This window comes from Lissotriton helveticus, chromosome 5_1, assembly GCF_964261635.1.
Source record: "Lissotriton helveticus chromosome 5_1, aLisHel1.1, whole genome shotgun sequence".
Taxonomy (NCBI): Eukaryota; Metazoa; Chordata; class Amphibia; order Caudata; family Salamandridae; genus Lissotriton; species Lissotriton helveticus.
Window position 1 is genome coordinate 1,831,660,226 of NC_136065.1, and position 15,000 is coordinate 1,831,675,225.

At 46.3% G+C, this 15,000-nt stretch overlaps 1 protein-coding gene across 1 annotated transcript in view; it reads left to right on the forward strand.

Annotated features, from left to right (window-relative positions):
- LOC144755872 (all-trans-retinol 13,14-reductase-like) overlaps positions 1-15,000 on the forward strand; it is a 587,155-nt gene that overhangs the window by 192,237 nt on the left and 379,918 nt on the right. Inside the window, exon 5 of the mRNA XM_078645238.1 lies at positions 8,919-9,116. Within this exon, the coding sequence (XP_078501364.1) occupies positions 8,919-9,116 (198 nt within the window). The remainder of the gene's footprint in view (positions 1-8,918; positions 9,117-15,000) is intronic.

Here is a 15,000-nt window from a genome sequence, read left to right on the forward strand (position 1 = left end):
CAATATATTTTACAAATCCGGGGGCCCCACGAAACAGGCCGGCCCTTGAGGTAAACTCCCTCACTGACTGAGACACGAGCTCGCGGCGGCGGGCGAGAGGGGTGTTTTCTTAGCCCCCCCCCCCCCCCCCCCCCCGAAATGTGGCTCTAGTTACGCCTCTGGGCACCACAGACCTCCGGCTGGGTAACAGGCCTTAACAGTAGCCCTCGGTGAGCCTCGCTAGCCCCAAGGGATTGAAATCATCTACCAGAAACCTCCAGAAGGGAAGTACTGAAACATAGTTCCCCACGGCACCACCTACAAGCAGAAGCATGCCACCCTGAAAGCATTGGCTGCGTGCGCCACTCCGGAGGCAGCTCAAATCGCCTGTTCATGTGCACCGCATCTGCCCTGAAATGAAAGGCACAAATACAGGAACAGGAAGTGAGAAGGGATGGGGTATTTTATACATTGGTAAGCATTGTAAATAGAGGCCCAGATGCCTTACTCTGTGATGCATCATGGCAAGAGGGACGAGGAGGTAATTTCAGTTCTGCATGCTTCATGTCACTGCATGTGTGTGAGATCCAGTGTGCTGTGCCAGTAAGGGACCATTTCTTTGGAGGTGGTCTTTGAGCCTATGATTGGGAGAGTGGCACTGATCGAGTTCAAGCTGAGAGACCTTGACTTCTTTATATATGCTACACTGTTCGCGTCACCCTTGCACCTCAGAAGGGGATGGAAGGGCTACGCAAAACCTGAATGAGATTTATAAAGCCACGTAACGCCACCTTGGGTGGCCCTGAGTGGCTGGATAAATCTAGAGTAACGCAAGGCAGTGCAAATCACTGCCTTGCGTTACTCTGCATCAGGGAGTTGTTAAATGGGTGGACCAGGGATGGTGCATGCATCCACCCAAGCTTTCTTACGTATTCCCAGATTTGCGAACACTGGTAGACCAGGGAATGCATGAGAACTGTATGCCTCCCCAACAAAGGCGAACAGAGGAGAAATATCTTTATTTCTCCCTGTTTCCTCTAAAAGAGGAAAATACCTCTGAGGAACATTTCTGTGCAGGAAGGTATCCCTTCCTGCGCAACAACAATCCTGTCTGCAACACAGGCACCCTTGCAAAATGGCGCAAGGGAGTCTGCATTGGCGTTATGCACTAGGAGAGGACAGGAATGTGCTGTATAATGGTAAATACAGTGCATCCCTGCCCCTTCATGCAGACCAGGAGTATGGCTTGCTGCATTGCGATGCATGAAGTTTTGATAAATACAGGCCAGGGTGTGTGACAATGTAAGTCTCCCATATGTTTTCTGGTGAGATATGCTGGGCAGTGATTGTTGTTGCAAGTGGGGAAGGGCTTAGAGTAAAAAAAATGGTGGGGAGCCACGGCCAACTGCCAATTAGGTCAAGGGAGCCACGGGTCAAAAAAGTTTGGGAACCACTGGCTTAGACACTTACAGGGGACATGGTACTGTAATGAACTTAAATGCTGATGTACTTGTGACAGGCAATGTTATAGAGTCTTTCGTCAGTAGTTGTGCGGCAACGTAGGTGAGCCTGATAGGTTGCAGGAGAACGAAACCTGCAGTCATATGTTTCCATGTTGTAAATGTTGTTCTGTGTTATTTGAGAGAGGTGTGATATGGAGGTAGGTTTAGAATTCCCTTGCTAGCTGTTACTTATTCATGTAGAGCTTTATATAGCGCTAGTTAGACCCAAAGGTATCAGAGCGCTTTACAAGTAGTGTGCAAAGGATACTTTGAGATAACTGAGAGTATATGTGTCAGCGGGAGATATAAACAAAACATATTAAAACTAGTGAGAACATACAGTCAAAGTACAAAAATATAGCAACAAGGTAATGCCGTTACACAATACAATGCAGCATAAGGTAATGACATTAGTGGCAAACTGGGACTGATTGGATCACGAGGCTACAACAAAAGAGTCTCTGGAGTGGGGCTCAGTGGCGTAACGAAACTTGAGGGGGCCCCCCTGCAAAGCACATGGAGGGGGCCCCCCTCCCCCGGCGGCCCGGTCCACCACCTACCACTTTGCCCTACCACCCTGAAATCTAGTATATTTTGATTTGAAACCTCCAGCAGTTGTCCATTCTGAAAATACTGTGCCTACTGTTTAAAGTTAATGGTCCTGAGTAGGCATAGATTAAAGAGTGCACAGTGAGTGATGCAACAGTGAGTAGGGTAAGAGGAGCGACTGCAGGGTGAGTGAGGTGACCATATGTAAGTGCAGAGTTGAACGAAAGAATGCATGGTTAGTGATAGGCTTATTTGAGTTAGATTGCAGATTGATCAGTGAGGGGGACAGGTGAGTGAAGTGTTACATGAGTGCAGGGTGAGTATGTGCTTGTGTGCTTTCAGGGTGAGGGACAGGGTGAACAGTGCAAGTGCATTGCGAGTGCAGAATGATTACTGTGAGTGCAGGGTGAGCGGGTGAATGGTGCGAGTGCATGGTGGTCAGTGTGAGTGCATTGTGATCACTGTTAGTGCAGGGTGAGCGTAAAAGTGAAGTGCGAAAATGAGGAGTGAGTTGTCTGAATGCAGGGTTCATTCCCGGACACTTGAAGTAACTCAGCATGTTATTGACGGCGGTGTAGGGTTTCAGGTACAAGTTAAACTATTGTTATTCTGGCATTAATAGTGATCGAGGGTGTAAGAAATAATGTGCTGATCCTGCAACAACTTCCAGTCTTATGATTAGGGTTGCCAGCTCATTATTTTGATGCCCCATACAGGACAAAAATAAGCAGTCACCTAAAGCTGTATTTTCAGCACTTATCTGTGCATACTTCGAACAGTAAATAGAAATAGAAAACACTTTTAACTGTGTTTTAGGGCTGCCTGAATGATCCATGACTGATGAATACATACATTTTTATTTATAACCCTATTTAGTGTTAAGACTAGGTCTTTCAGTGTCTTTAAACAACAAATGGCTGGCATTTTTCTTTTGGCAACCTTACTTTGTATTCCATTTCATGAAATGCCTTCTCACACTACAGCAGTAATTGTAAATTTCAAATGTAAAGAATAGGCCCAGGGGGTACTGGAACCAGAAAAACTAAGCCTCTGTAACCAGTTTACAAAGGTATGTAAATACAAATGGTCTCTGTCCTCGAGGCAGTTGCCTTCCACCCCCTTGTTTCTGGTCACCTGCACCCACCGCACACGGCACGCACCTTTTAATTTATGAGGTAGGACTGTTATGAGGCAACTCACTGGTGCAACCAACACCGGCGAGAGAGTGTAGCGCTGCCTGTGTGCGCTAGAGTGCTGATGGGGCCCCTAGAGGCTGAAAAACGGCAGCGGCTGCTGGGGGCATAGCTGCCAAGGTTTCAGATTGCCATGTGTGACTGTTGATGTAAGCTGGATCCCATCATGCGGTCAGTTGCCTATTACTGACACTTCGGACAAGTGGTTCTGTAATATTCGGCAACTGTGTCCCCGTGTGTATAACACTGAATGGACACATAGATGCAAACACAGTGTTTCAGTGGAGGCGCTGTGCTTAAGGAAAGGAGCATACAGGAGTTGATGGACACCGCACGTGAGACACGAACGTGTGCTACAGACATCGATTAATACAAACACCTCATGTGTGATCACTAACATCCACAGATGTAGCGCCTAAATGTAGCAATGAAAGGGACTGTGAGTGCCAAAATCACAATCTCTGCGTCTGTTGACGAAACCACCACTAACACACTTCTAGCAACCACACACACTTGCCATTGGAGAATTTTAGGAAAAAAGAACTTGCATGCCCCTTCTAACCATCAAAATTATGGACAAAGGAGGTAAGTTCTTGTAAAAGTGTTTGATTTCTACACAGCAAAATGTTCTTCTCTGAAATGCAGTAAAATGTGCACCTTTTAATAACGTGGAAGAGCAGGAGTTAATGCTGCTAAAAACCCAAATCTTATGTACTAGTATGAATCTAGGTGAGTAGATTGGTAATTCAATGTTTGAATTTATTGTAACTTCATTCAATGAAATCAGCAAGAATAAAATGCCAGCAACTGTTTGCAGAAAAATGGGAGGTGACATATTTATTTGCCGGGCATAAAAGAACATTATGTGATATTTTTGCATATAGGTTGGTGATATAGCGATGCTAAAAATTCTAATAATATTTTATGAAGCCAGCTGAAGATACAGATGCCTTAAGTGGTACCTCTAAATCTGAGCCCGCTGGGCAAAGGTGAAGTATGGCGTATGACCGTATTTCCACCCAGCGTGCGCATCCTGCTGTGATACTCTGCCAGATGCAACAGCCATCAATGTGTACCTTGCTATGTGTAAGCAATATACCTAATGTTGCATTGCTATATTTAAATAGTATTTACAGCAAATGATGTCACATCATCATCATACCTGACTTTACACCTTCAGTTGATGTCAACCTCACCATGCGGCTTCAATGTTACAGTACCTACCTCACCTGTGACCTACCTCATGTCCTTTGTCCCACCTATGTAACTAGCACCTTGTACCTAACTACCTCATATATTACTTTGTATATACGCTTTATTACTTTGTATTTTTTATCCCCATGCCCTTGTAAAGCGCTCTGATATCTGCAAAGATCTTGTTCGCGCTATATAAAACTTTCAAAATAAATAAAATGTTTAAATTTCCATAAAGTTACCAGATGATGTCATTGTGGATACTATGTTCACAGTCCTTGTCTTTTTCATTTAATAACCTAATGCATTCTGGGAGTTGTACTCTGATTTCATTTTAGCTGAACTAGTTTGACTGACACAACTGAAAACAATGGTTTGGAAAACAAAACCGTGAGACTAGATAGAGCATGGTGCCCCTTTTGACATGCTGCCATCTGGGGGCCTTAGCTTTACAGCAATGACAGACAACCAAACTGTATTTGTTCTCCAGGCCTAGCTGTGGTCAAAGACACCATCTCAGCTCTAGAGCCACCAAAGTAATTAAGATCTGAGTACGACCTTTCCAAATGAACAAGGCCACCGAGATTATTCGGGTCTATGGCGTTTTCCTCATACTCGTGGGTTTGTCCCATAATTCAGCATCTGCTGTATAATTTACAGATTTCACCCAAAAAATAGTTTCTAGCTCAAACCAGTCAAAGGTCACTTAACAAAAGTCACTACACATGCCTCCACATACCTGGTTATCTTTGAGTTGCTGATAGCTACATTCATGTGTTAAACTAGCACTAAGGCAGGCAGGGGTTGTGCATTGAAAAGGAGGTGGACTGTCACAGGTTCACATCTCGGTGGGTTCACTCAGCCTTTTATCCTCCTGAGGTCGACAAAATGAGTACCATTGAGTTGGTAACAATAAACATCTGTTATTCAGCACCAAGAAGCCTACGGGTGAAAGTGCTCTATAAATATACGTAAGTTATGTAATTGTGGGCAGGGGCATCTGTATGCACAGAGCATTCACAAAGGCTGGGAGGCTGCCCCCAAAGTGAGGTGTGCTGCATCCCCAGTGGGTAGGGCCTGCTTCTACTCTGCAGCTACTGGGGGGCAGGGGGAACCCTATCATGGGAGAGAGTCACAGATTAAGATCTCATTCTTCCACAGGTGATGAAAGGATTACCATTTTAGAGAATACCCGTTTTTTACTGTAGCTTCAAAGCACAATTCAATGTGTGGTCTATATTGTAAATGGTGACAGTACGCTCCATTCTCCATAGTTAGAACGACTGTGATCATGTGAATCTGCGGCTGCAGCATTTTCTGCAAAATGATGTATTTAGTTCATTGTCCGCATAATTTACTAATTGCTGCATAATTAGCAGATTTCAACCTTTTATTTAATTTCTAGCTGGAATGGACCAAAGATTGCTGAGAAAGAAACTGGTAACGTTTCAGTCTTGCTTGCTGTGTCCAGGTATTAAACGGGCATGAATGAGGTAAAACTTTTTCCTCAGACAGCATCAACAAGATTTGAAACGACAAACTAGCAAAGTAATACTGCCACAGAATAAGATGCATTATGCACCACAATTTACCTTTTTTGCCTCATAATTTAGCCAACCATGCTGCATAATTTGGTCTACCATTGCCACATACTTCCAGTGTCCCTGTCCATAAACTTGGGGAATGTGAAGTGGAATACACTATAGCGTTTTCTGAATGTAACATGCACATAGCATAAATAGTCTGGTTAATGTTCTTTACACACAGAAACAGATGCCTAACTACTAATGTGAGGTACTATAATCTGGTGAGTGTGCAGTGCACAAGACTACAACTTAGTGAATGCTCAATATAGCCTGATAAATGTGCAATGCCAGCTATGTAGTGTACACTTTGGTCTGACACCATGTTGAATGTACTCTATATTTTTTGTTAGAGCACTTTACTAGTCCCAATGACCAACAATACCACTTGATTAACCACTGACCTTGGATTCAGAGTAGTGTACTACTCGCCATAAAGTTCTTCTGCGCCTGATCAAGGGTAGCAAGCGCTATATAAATGCAATTAGATTTGCAATTACAATATAATATAGACTGTGAAACGTACAGAGAGTGAGCTATAGTTTGGTGAACTGACAATGCAAACACTCATTTAGGGAACGTACAGGCTGAAGTCTGGTGAATGTACAGCATAAATGAAGGCAAGCATACAATCTAGTGCGGACTGTACAATACACCCCGTATGGACTGGTGTCCCACTGCACACATTGCATAGTGAATATCTCTGCCTACCGTATACCCTGGTGAATTTACAGCTTATGCACAGACAGAAATAGTAGCTAGTGGCAAAAAACTGGTGCTGTCTGATGAAAGTACAGTGTGCTAGTGCTATGCACTCGTGAAAGTACAGCATACACAAAGGAAGATAACTAGCCACTGGTGAATATGTAGTGGCACCAAGTGCACACTCTGGTGAATGTAAAATGCATGCATTAAAGCATATTAATGTCCAAGCCTTGTCTAGTGAACATAATGTGGCACACTCACAAGAGACCACTTTGAAAACCAACATAACTGTCAGCTGTCAGCGTTAAGAGGCCAAGGCACTGGCAGACACTGCACCCCACCTTATAACACCAGCTAACCTTGACAAAACACGAGTCAGGTGGAGACTAAAGTGATCACAACCAGGTAGGTTGGTCATAAATAAAAAGCCTCAGAGGCCCGGCCGGGGCCCTGACGTGCACACCATTAATAAATGAAGAGGCTAACACCCCCCCCACCCCGCAGTAGAAACATCCTCTCCCCCCCCTCCCCCCAACCCGTGGGCCTGTGTTACTTACTGTCTTGCAGGGGATGGTCCTTCTCAGTCTCTGGCGCCGCGTGGCTGAGTCTGAGACCTGGGGCTGCCTAACCTCAATTCAGACGAGCTGCGCACCCACCACTTTCTATTTCATTAATGAAGACTGAGGCCTGGCCGGGGGCCCGCGCCTGCGCAGTTGAACTTGCACACTAATTTGAGAAGAGCCTCTGAGGCCCAGGCGTTCATACCATTTCATGTATTTAGAAGCCGGAACCGGTGTGCGGCCCGTGCGCACAGATTATGATGTTCATTTTGAAGAGGCTTGCCACTTGCTGCCTGGCTCTGCTGCTGAGTGAGCCGAGGGGGGCCCCCCGGAGCGGTGGGGCCCCCGAGGCCCCCCCGCAATGCGGGGGCTGCGGGGGCCTGTGTTACGCCCCTGGTGGGGCTAGGTCTTTGGGAAACTTAGATAACTTGTGTTCGAGTAGACGCAATTGTTAAGTAGCAAAGAATTGAGATCTTGTTTAAAGCAGTTGAAGGAGGGGTTGCATCTGAGCTCTTTGGGGGGCGCGTTCCATATCCTAGGGGTATTTCCTGAGAAGTGCGATTCTGGCTGGAACTGGATTTCTTTTACAGCATAGGGGGTATTAGAAGAAGTAAGCTGGATCTCCTCAGTGTCAGGCATGTACCAGCTCTAGAGAGTTTCTTTTCTAAGTATATGGTTTTTTTTGTATGCAGGGCTTTGTGGGTAATGCAGGCGGTTTTGAGGATGCATCTTCCTTCAGTAGGAAACCAGTGGAAACTCTTAAGGGCAGGAGAGATGGTTCAAACCCCTTTATTCCTGTGATGAGTGTCGCCGTCGCATTGAGAGTGGCTCTCAGGGGTGCAAGATGAGTTTTTGGAGTTCCAGTGATGATGGCATTGCCACAGGTCCAGTTTAGAGAGGACAAGCTGGACCTCACTACAGTCATAAGGTCATTGGTGTGGATAAAAGGTTTAATTTTTTGGAGGTGTTTTAGTGTGAGAAGGGCTCCTTTAGAGTTGTTGGTGTGCTCCTTTATTGACATGTTTCTGTCCAGGGTGACCCCTAAGGATTTTGCAAGGCAAGGCAAGAGAGCCATAGGACGATGCATGCATGATGATGCTACAGTTGCACATTTCCAGTGTATTCGTACCGCACAAGTATTGTGTCATGAATGTGGATGTGGATTTAGAGAGGTGTTGCATGGTGGGCTGTAGTGTGAGCAGAGGCGGATTCTGAAAAGTGTGACCTGAGGTAGAGTATTATCAGCTGTGAATGTGGAATATATGACTTTCTTCAAAAACGTTGGTGTGTGGGATGTTGCTCTGTGAGTCCTTGACAAAGTGAGGCACATGTCACCTGTTAGTGCAGTGCATGTCATGAATGTGAGAGCTTCCCTGCTGACAGTAGAATGTATAAAAATAGAGTGGGTGATCATTGAGTTTGAGGGTCACTCCAGCAGACAGACACAAAATTCAGAAGAAGATAAAATGAACTTGGAACTGAAGCACCCGATGACGTGTGTAAAGTCCAACTAAATAAGATATTTATGCAGCTGTTTATGTATCTGTAAATAATTGTTATGGAATCATCAAATGTACTTGACCATGTGCTTTCTTCTTTATCTGTCCCATGCTCTATTTGTGAATGTCCATATTATTCTCTGCTTCTCCTCAGGAGTGCCACCGAATAACTCCAGTTTTCTCATGAATGCCCTCCTAATCCATCATTTTAAGCGTGGAGCCTGGTTCCCACGAGGGGGTTGCAGTGAGATTGCCTTTCACATCATCCCAGTCATAGAGAGGGCAGGCGGTGCCGTGTTGGTAAGGGCTCCTGTTACACAGATCCTCCTGAATAAAGAAGGGGCAGCTGAAGGTGAGTGCTGGGAGATGGGGTTCTGGGGTAAATTGAGTCACAGAGAGTATCACAAATGATCTGTCCAGGTTTTTGAGAGGGGATCTTAATATAACACTACTCTGATTCTTTTGATCCTTTGTGCAACCTGACATTAGAGAGAGAACTGCCCCCTGTTCTCCAAGAGGACGGAACGTATGCCCTCTCCAGACAGGGCCGGCTCTAGGCTCATGGTGGCCCTGTGCAGGGAGCGTAGGTGGGGGCCCCGGAAGAGGGGGTCCGGAGCCAGAGGCCGCCAAATCCTGCCAGGGTGCCGCCAGTGCCACGATGTATCATTGATCCTTCCGATCCGATCCTCGTGGTGGCGGCCCCTGGGGTTTGGCGGCCCTGTGCAGGTGCACACTTTGCACATGCCTAGGGCCGGCCCTGCTCCAGATATCTGCAGTATGTGCTTTAGAAATGCTGTGCGTCAGGCTAGGTAGCCCAGAGAGGTTAATTATAAAGGTCACTGTGCTCTGTACATAAGAAAAAGATCAAGGTCCTAGCAATCGGAATACTAGCTATTCAGTCTGAAATATAAAGTAGGGGCCCCTTAAGTGTCCATGACTTTCTAGGTAAACATAGGTTAGAGTGTATATGGTATTCGTCTAGGTACAGTGCAGCTCATCAGAAATAAATTATGCCCACATATTGCTCTTTTAATAATTTAATAATACACATAAACACATCCAGTAGGTAGTTATAGTCAGGACCTACTTTCCATAGGAAATCCACAACATTCTATTTGGAATAACTTTGGCGCTGGTGGACGAATCTTCGCGAATTTCCAGAAAATGGCCTGCTCCGTGTTTTCCCCATGCAATTTTCCATAGGGACCTTTAGCCAGCGCTACAGCCCGAACGGCTGAAGGGAATTACACCAAATTTTACAGAAAGGTAGAGTTCAGTTTTTGTTAAATTGTGTAAATCCGTTCAGTAGTTCCTGAGAAAATCAAAAGTAAAATCATAGTGATATCTAGAGACAAAGTACTGCACGCGGACAGAAATCTGTACAATTATGAGCACGAGCTGCATGCTGATTGGATGTCAACCGTCTGTCAACACTCCAAACCAGGAAGTGTTGGCAGCCATTTTGTGCCTCTGTAGCACCAAGTTACAAGAAAACTGTAAAAGAAAATTAAAAAATAAGGAAAGGGGGCAGGGTAGAAACATGTTGACCCTCTAGGCCTGCTCAGGGGGTCCCACATGGATCTTTAGGCCCCAATTTTAATTAAAAAAACGCGGGGTACGCATATGGTACTTGTACGCGGTGGAAAAGGAAAATAAAACTAGAAGTCCGTTTTATTCTTAATTAGCTCCCGGGGGGGGGGCAAATTCCGGGGGCAATTTTTTCTAAAATGGGGGCTTCCTTGCTGAAAATGCTGCTGCAGCAGTTGATGTGCTTGGTGCAGTAGCAGGTGGGTTGTCTCGCAACCTCCGTGTTGCAGCTCGAGCAAAGTTGTTGGGGTGCAAGTTCTTCACGAGTCGCTCCATATTTTTAAGATGGATCACCCCTTGAAAGAGTTGTTTGCCAAATTTTACAGCTTCCTTTTGAGCATTAACCTTTTTTTGCCCTTCTGGAAAAGTAAACAACTGCCAAATTAGAGCTTCTTTCCTCTGCTTTAGAGGTTCTTCAGGAATGAAATATTCCTTTGAAGAATGGCTGGAAGATGAGTCCATTGCTGTTATTATGGTAATCTTCCTTCTATTAGACAAGATTCTCAGATGAGATGCTTCTTCTTAGAAAGTCAAAGTAGAATGATTAAAATGGGACGGAACTTTCAATAATTGGAATAGGAAGTGTTATGAACCAATCAAATCTCTTATTTTAAAGTCACATGGCTTTGCGTACGGTTACGCTGTGCTTACGGTGCTCTTACGATGCGAGTACGCATGACGTTCCACCGTGATTTGTGTAATTGCTTTTAAAAGTAATATACGATTGTTCAAAGTTAAAAAAACTATTTTAATAACTACCCTATATAATGTATTCTGTTAGTATGTTCATTAAATACATAAATATGTTTTTAAATAATTAAAAACATTCGCGTCTTTCGCGTATAGGGCGCCGTACATGACGTCACACGGAAGCTTTGATACGCCGCGTAACGTGAAAGCATATTCGTAGCATATGCTGAGAAGGATTAGCAGTACAAACTATGGTGCAATCACTCTCTCACTGTCAAATCAGAGCACAGGGTACGCTATGAGAATGGGTACAAGTGGTCACTCATTAGAGATCTGATTCAGCTGTGTGGCTTATCCACGGTATCGTAATGTTACCTTTTAGCCTGTTTAAGTTTGAGGTTTGCATGAAATACTATGCTATACACAGATATGCATCTTTAGGCAGTGCTTATCTGCATTAAGCTTGGTTATTACCATTTACATATAGGTGCCTGAGGAAGGGAAAAGAAGTTTATCTGAATGGGGAGGATTGCACAATAGCACCAGATCACTCCTCAATTTGTAGACACATACAATTGCATGGTTCTTGTAATCAAGATGCGCCTAATTTGGCCTGAGTTTTGAAAGCCACTCCGACACGGGCTATCATAACAACGTTAAGTTTACTGGCAAACGGGAGTTATTTACTTTGAAATAATGCAGATTGTTGTGTAATGTTAGCAGGCATCGCTTACATGATTACGGTAACTGAGCGTGTGGTTTGGTATAAAAAAAGTTGTGTTTACTCCTCTGCATGCGAAGCTGGATGTTTCCATCTGTCCGTCGATTCCGACCTTGAAAGCAGAGTCAACCAAATGAGCTGTATAAGAGCGCTATTGTCTCATAAAGAGGTTGCTCTTACATCTGCTAAATAAACATTTGTCCTTCATGTAGCAGACACCCGCACAGAAGTGCATGCTTTATTAAATACAGACGTGCCCTGCATTTTGGGGAGTTAATTCAGACTATCTTTAATCCGTCCTTGACTACGGAGTTACCTTACTTTTTTAAAGTTTTAAGCAGTGGCCTTGTGACTTCTTTTCAAACTATGGGGCCGATTAGGATTGCGGTTTTCCGCATCCTTCGGGCCGGCAGAAGTGTCCGCCGGCCCGGAGGATGCGGAAAAACCGCTGCGGAGCCTTCAAAGACACCCCGCCAGATTAGGATGGCTGGGGGGTCAGGAAGACCGTCTGTCGCTTTTCCGCCGCGGTCGCCTTACGACCACGGCGGAAAAGCTCTAATATGGCTGGCGGTGTCTAACAGACACCGCCAGCCATATTAGGATGGGGCATTGCACATGCCTTTCCGCGGCAGCTTCTCCGCCATGGAAAGGCATACAGTGTTTTCTTTGGGGGCCTGTTGCGGGCCCCCAGGGTGAAGGGGGGGTGGGGGGTGCATATGGGGGGTACCTATAGTAGCCCCCTGCATTTGCATGCACAAAGCGGCAGGCACCGCGCGGTGCCTGCCGCTTTGTGCATGCAAATGCAAAGCATGCATATTTCACCTTGCGGCGGGTGCTGCTTCAAGCAGCACCTGCCGCAATGTTAAATATTGAGGATGTGACCGCCAGGGTGGTGGTCACATCCTAATAGCACTGGAGGGAACGCTGCAGCCCCTGCAGACGTTCCCTCCACCGTCCGCGATCCTAATCGGACCCTATATTTGGTGTCTTCTCTGCATTTTTCCATTCGATTTTTCCAGCATCTTTGTTAGATTCCCCTTAATACTCGCATTAGTTGCCGGTGGGCTTTTATTAATTTGTTTACTTAAATATGGATGCACATCTTGCAGCACACGACAATAGTTCTCGGCTGTTGTTGGTCCGCGACCGAATGCTTAGTTATTACGGAGCGCTGCCTCTGGCTACATTGAGTGCAGGGGAGCCCAAAAACTTGTGTCTTGAACTTGCCACTGTGTCCGTGTCCGTGCTGCCAGGAGAACAGAGGTCCGGGGAGCGAGACTAGCAGCAGGAGCCGAGTCCCCCCCGCCGCCGCTTTCTTCCATCAGAGCGGCCGCAGAGCGGGGGGACTTCAACCCCCAGGAGACTTTGCGGGGGCGCTTCTAGTGACGCTGCAACAGGCGCCCAGAGGCTCATAAAACAGCTGCGCTCCCGGAGCGCCGTGGGAGCCCAAAAACTCGTGTCTTGAACTTGCCACTGTGTCCGTGCTGCCAGGAGAACAGAGGTCTGGGGAGCGAGACTAGCAGCAGGAGCCAAGTCCCCCCCGCCGCCGCTTTCTTCCATCAGAGCGGCCGCAGAGCGGGGGGACTTCAACCCCCAGGAGCCTTTGCGGGGGCGCTTCTAGTGACGCTGCAACAGGCGCCCGGAGGCGCATAAAACAGCTGCGCTCCCGGAGCGCCGTGGGAGCCCAAAAACTCGTGTCTTGAACTTGCCACTGTGTCCGTGTCCGTGCTGCCAGGAGAACAGAGGTCCGGGAGCGAGACTAGCAGCAGGAGCCGAGTCCCCCCCCGCCGCCGCTTTCTTCCATCAGAGCGGCCGCAGAGCGGGGGGACTGCAACCCCCAGGAGCCTTTGCGGGGGCGCTTCTAGTGACGCTGCAACAGGCGCCCGGAGGCGCATAAAACACCAACGCCCCCTCCGCGTAGCGGGACGCGAGCGGGACAAAGTGCGGGGCGAAGCCCGGGCAAAGGGTGGGCCCTCTGTGGCCCTCAGAGGCCCAAGGAGCCTGGACTGGGCTACAGACCCTGCTCAAATTACATCAACCCACTGACAGTTGGACACCTGAACCGTAAGCATAGGCGCAATATCCTAAAGTTTACGAGCAAAAATAATAGGGGTGTGTATATCTATTCATTGCCTGTCTTTGTTGGTTGCTTTAAAATCTAACGACCAAGGGTGATAATATTGTGTTTGCATACGCGATAGCTATTTTAGTTTTCAGGGGTAGGTATTGACATGGATTGCCGAGAGACTAGAAGTAAGACTGCAGGGGGGGCAAAAAAGTTGACCGGCACCCTGGATGATTTTATAGTTCGCACCAATTCATTAATTGATGAAGGGATAGTTTTAATGGGCAGAAGGGTGTCCCAAGATTTAGCCTTGGCTAAAAGATCTTCATTAGGCCCTATTGCCCAGGCACGAATGCCTGACCCCCCGATCTGTCCTAATATCATTGCTATGTTAAATAACGATGATGATCATCATGCACTAAGTTCTGAACAGGGCCCTGATACTCCCCCTCATTCCAACTCTCTGTCTGAGGGCCGTCTGGATAGTGATCTGGTTGCTACGAAGGCGAACAACCAACCGACGAGCTCTGACATCAACCAGAGAGGGCTGAAAGAGGGGGCAATTCCCAAACATAGGTCTAGTAAACCGACCTCCCACAAAGCCAGAAAAGCTAAAATTAACCCGAACCAGTTTACAACCAGCTTACAGTCTGCGGCTGTGAGCGGGGATCTGGCCGTAAGTGTTGAAGATATAGGGGAAGTACAACCAGTTACTATTGGTCTATCATCGAGTCTCCTGGATGATACGATTGTAGACAGTAGTTTGGAGGAAATTCTGGAAGTAAGTAGGGAAGAGGATAATTTGGCTGATACTCGTCAGGAAGGAGGTGGGGTAAGTCTGACGAGTAGTGATATCTTAGAAACTCTAAAAACCCTTCTTGAACCCATAGATGCTAGGTTATGCTGCTTAGAAACAGTGCTGAAAAATATCCACAAGGATATAAGTGCCCCTAGTTTTAATCAGAATAATATGGCCTCCCATGTGACGACTATAGCACGCAAACAACCACTGGCCCCTAAAAATGTAGTTCTGGGCAAAAACACCGTGCCAAAGAATCCCACCAATACCTCAAATTCAGGAGGTGCAAAAGTTAAGACCCCTGACCCTAAAAAAACACCCACTCCTGCCAAGCGTAAAATAACCCCTCAAGTTAAATTTAAAGATCCTGTACC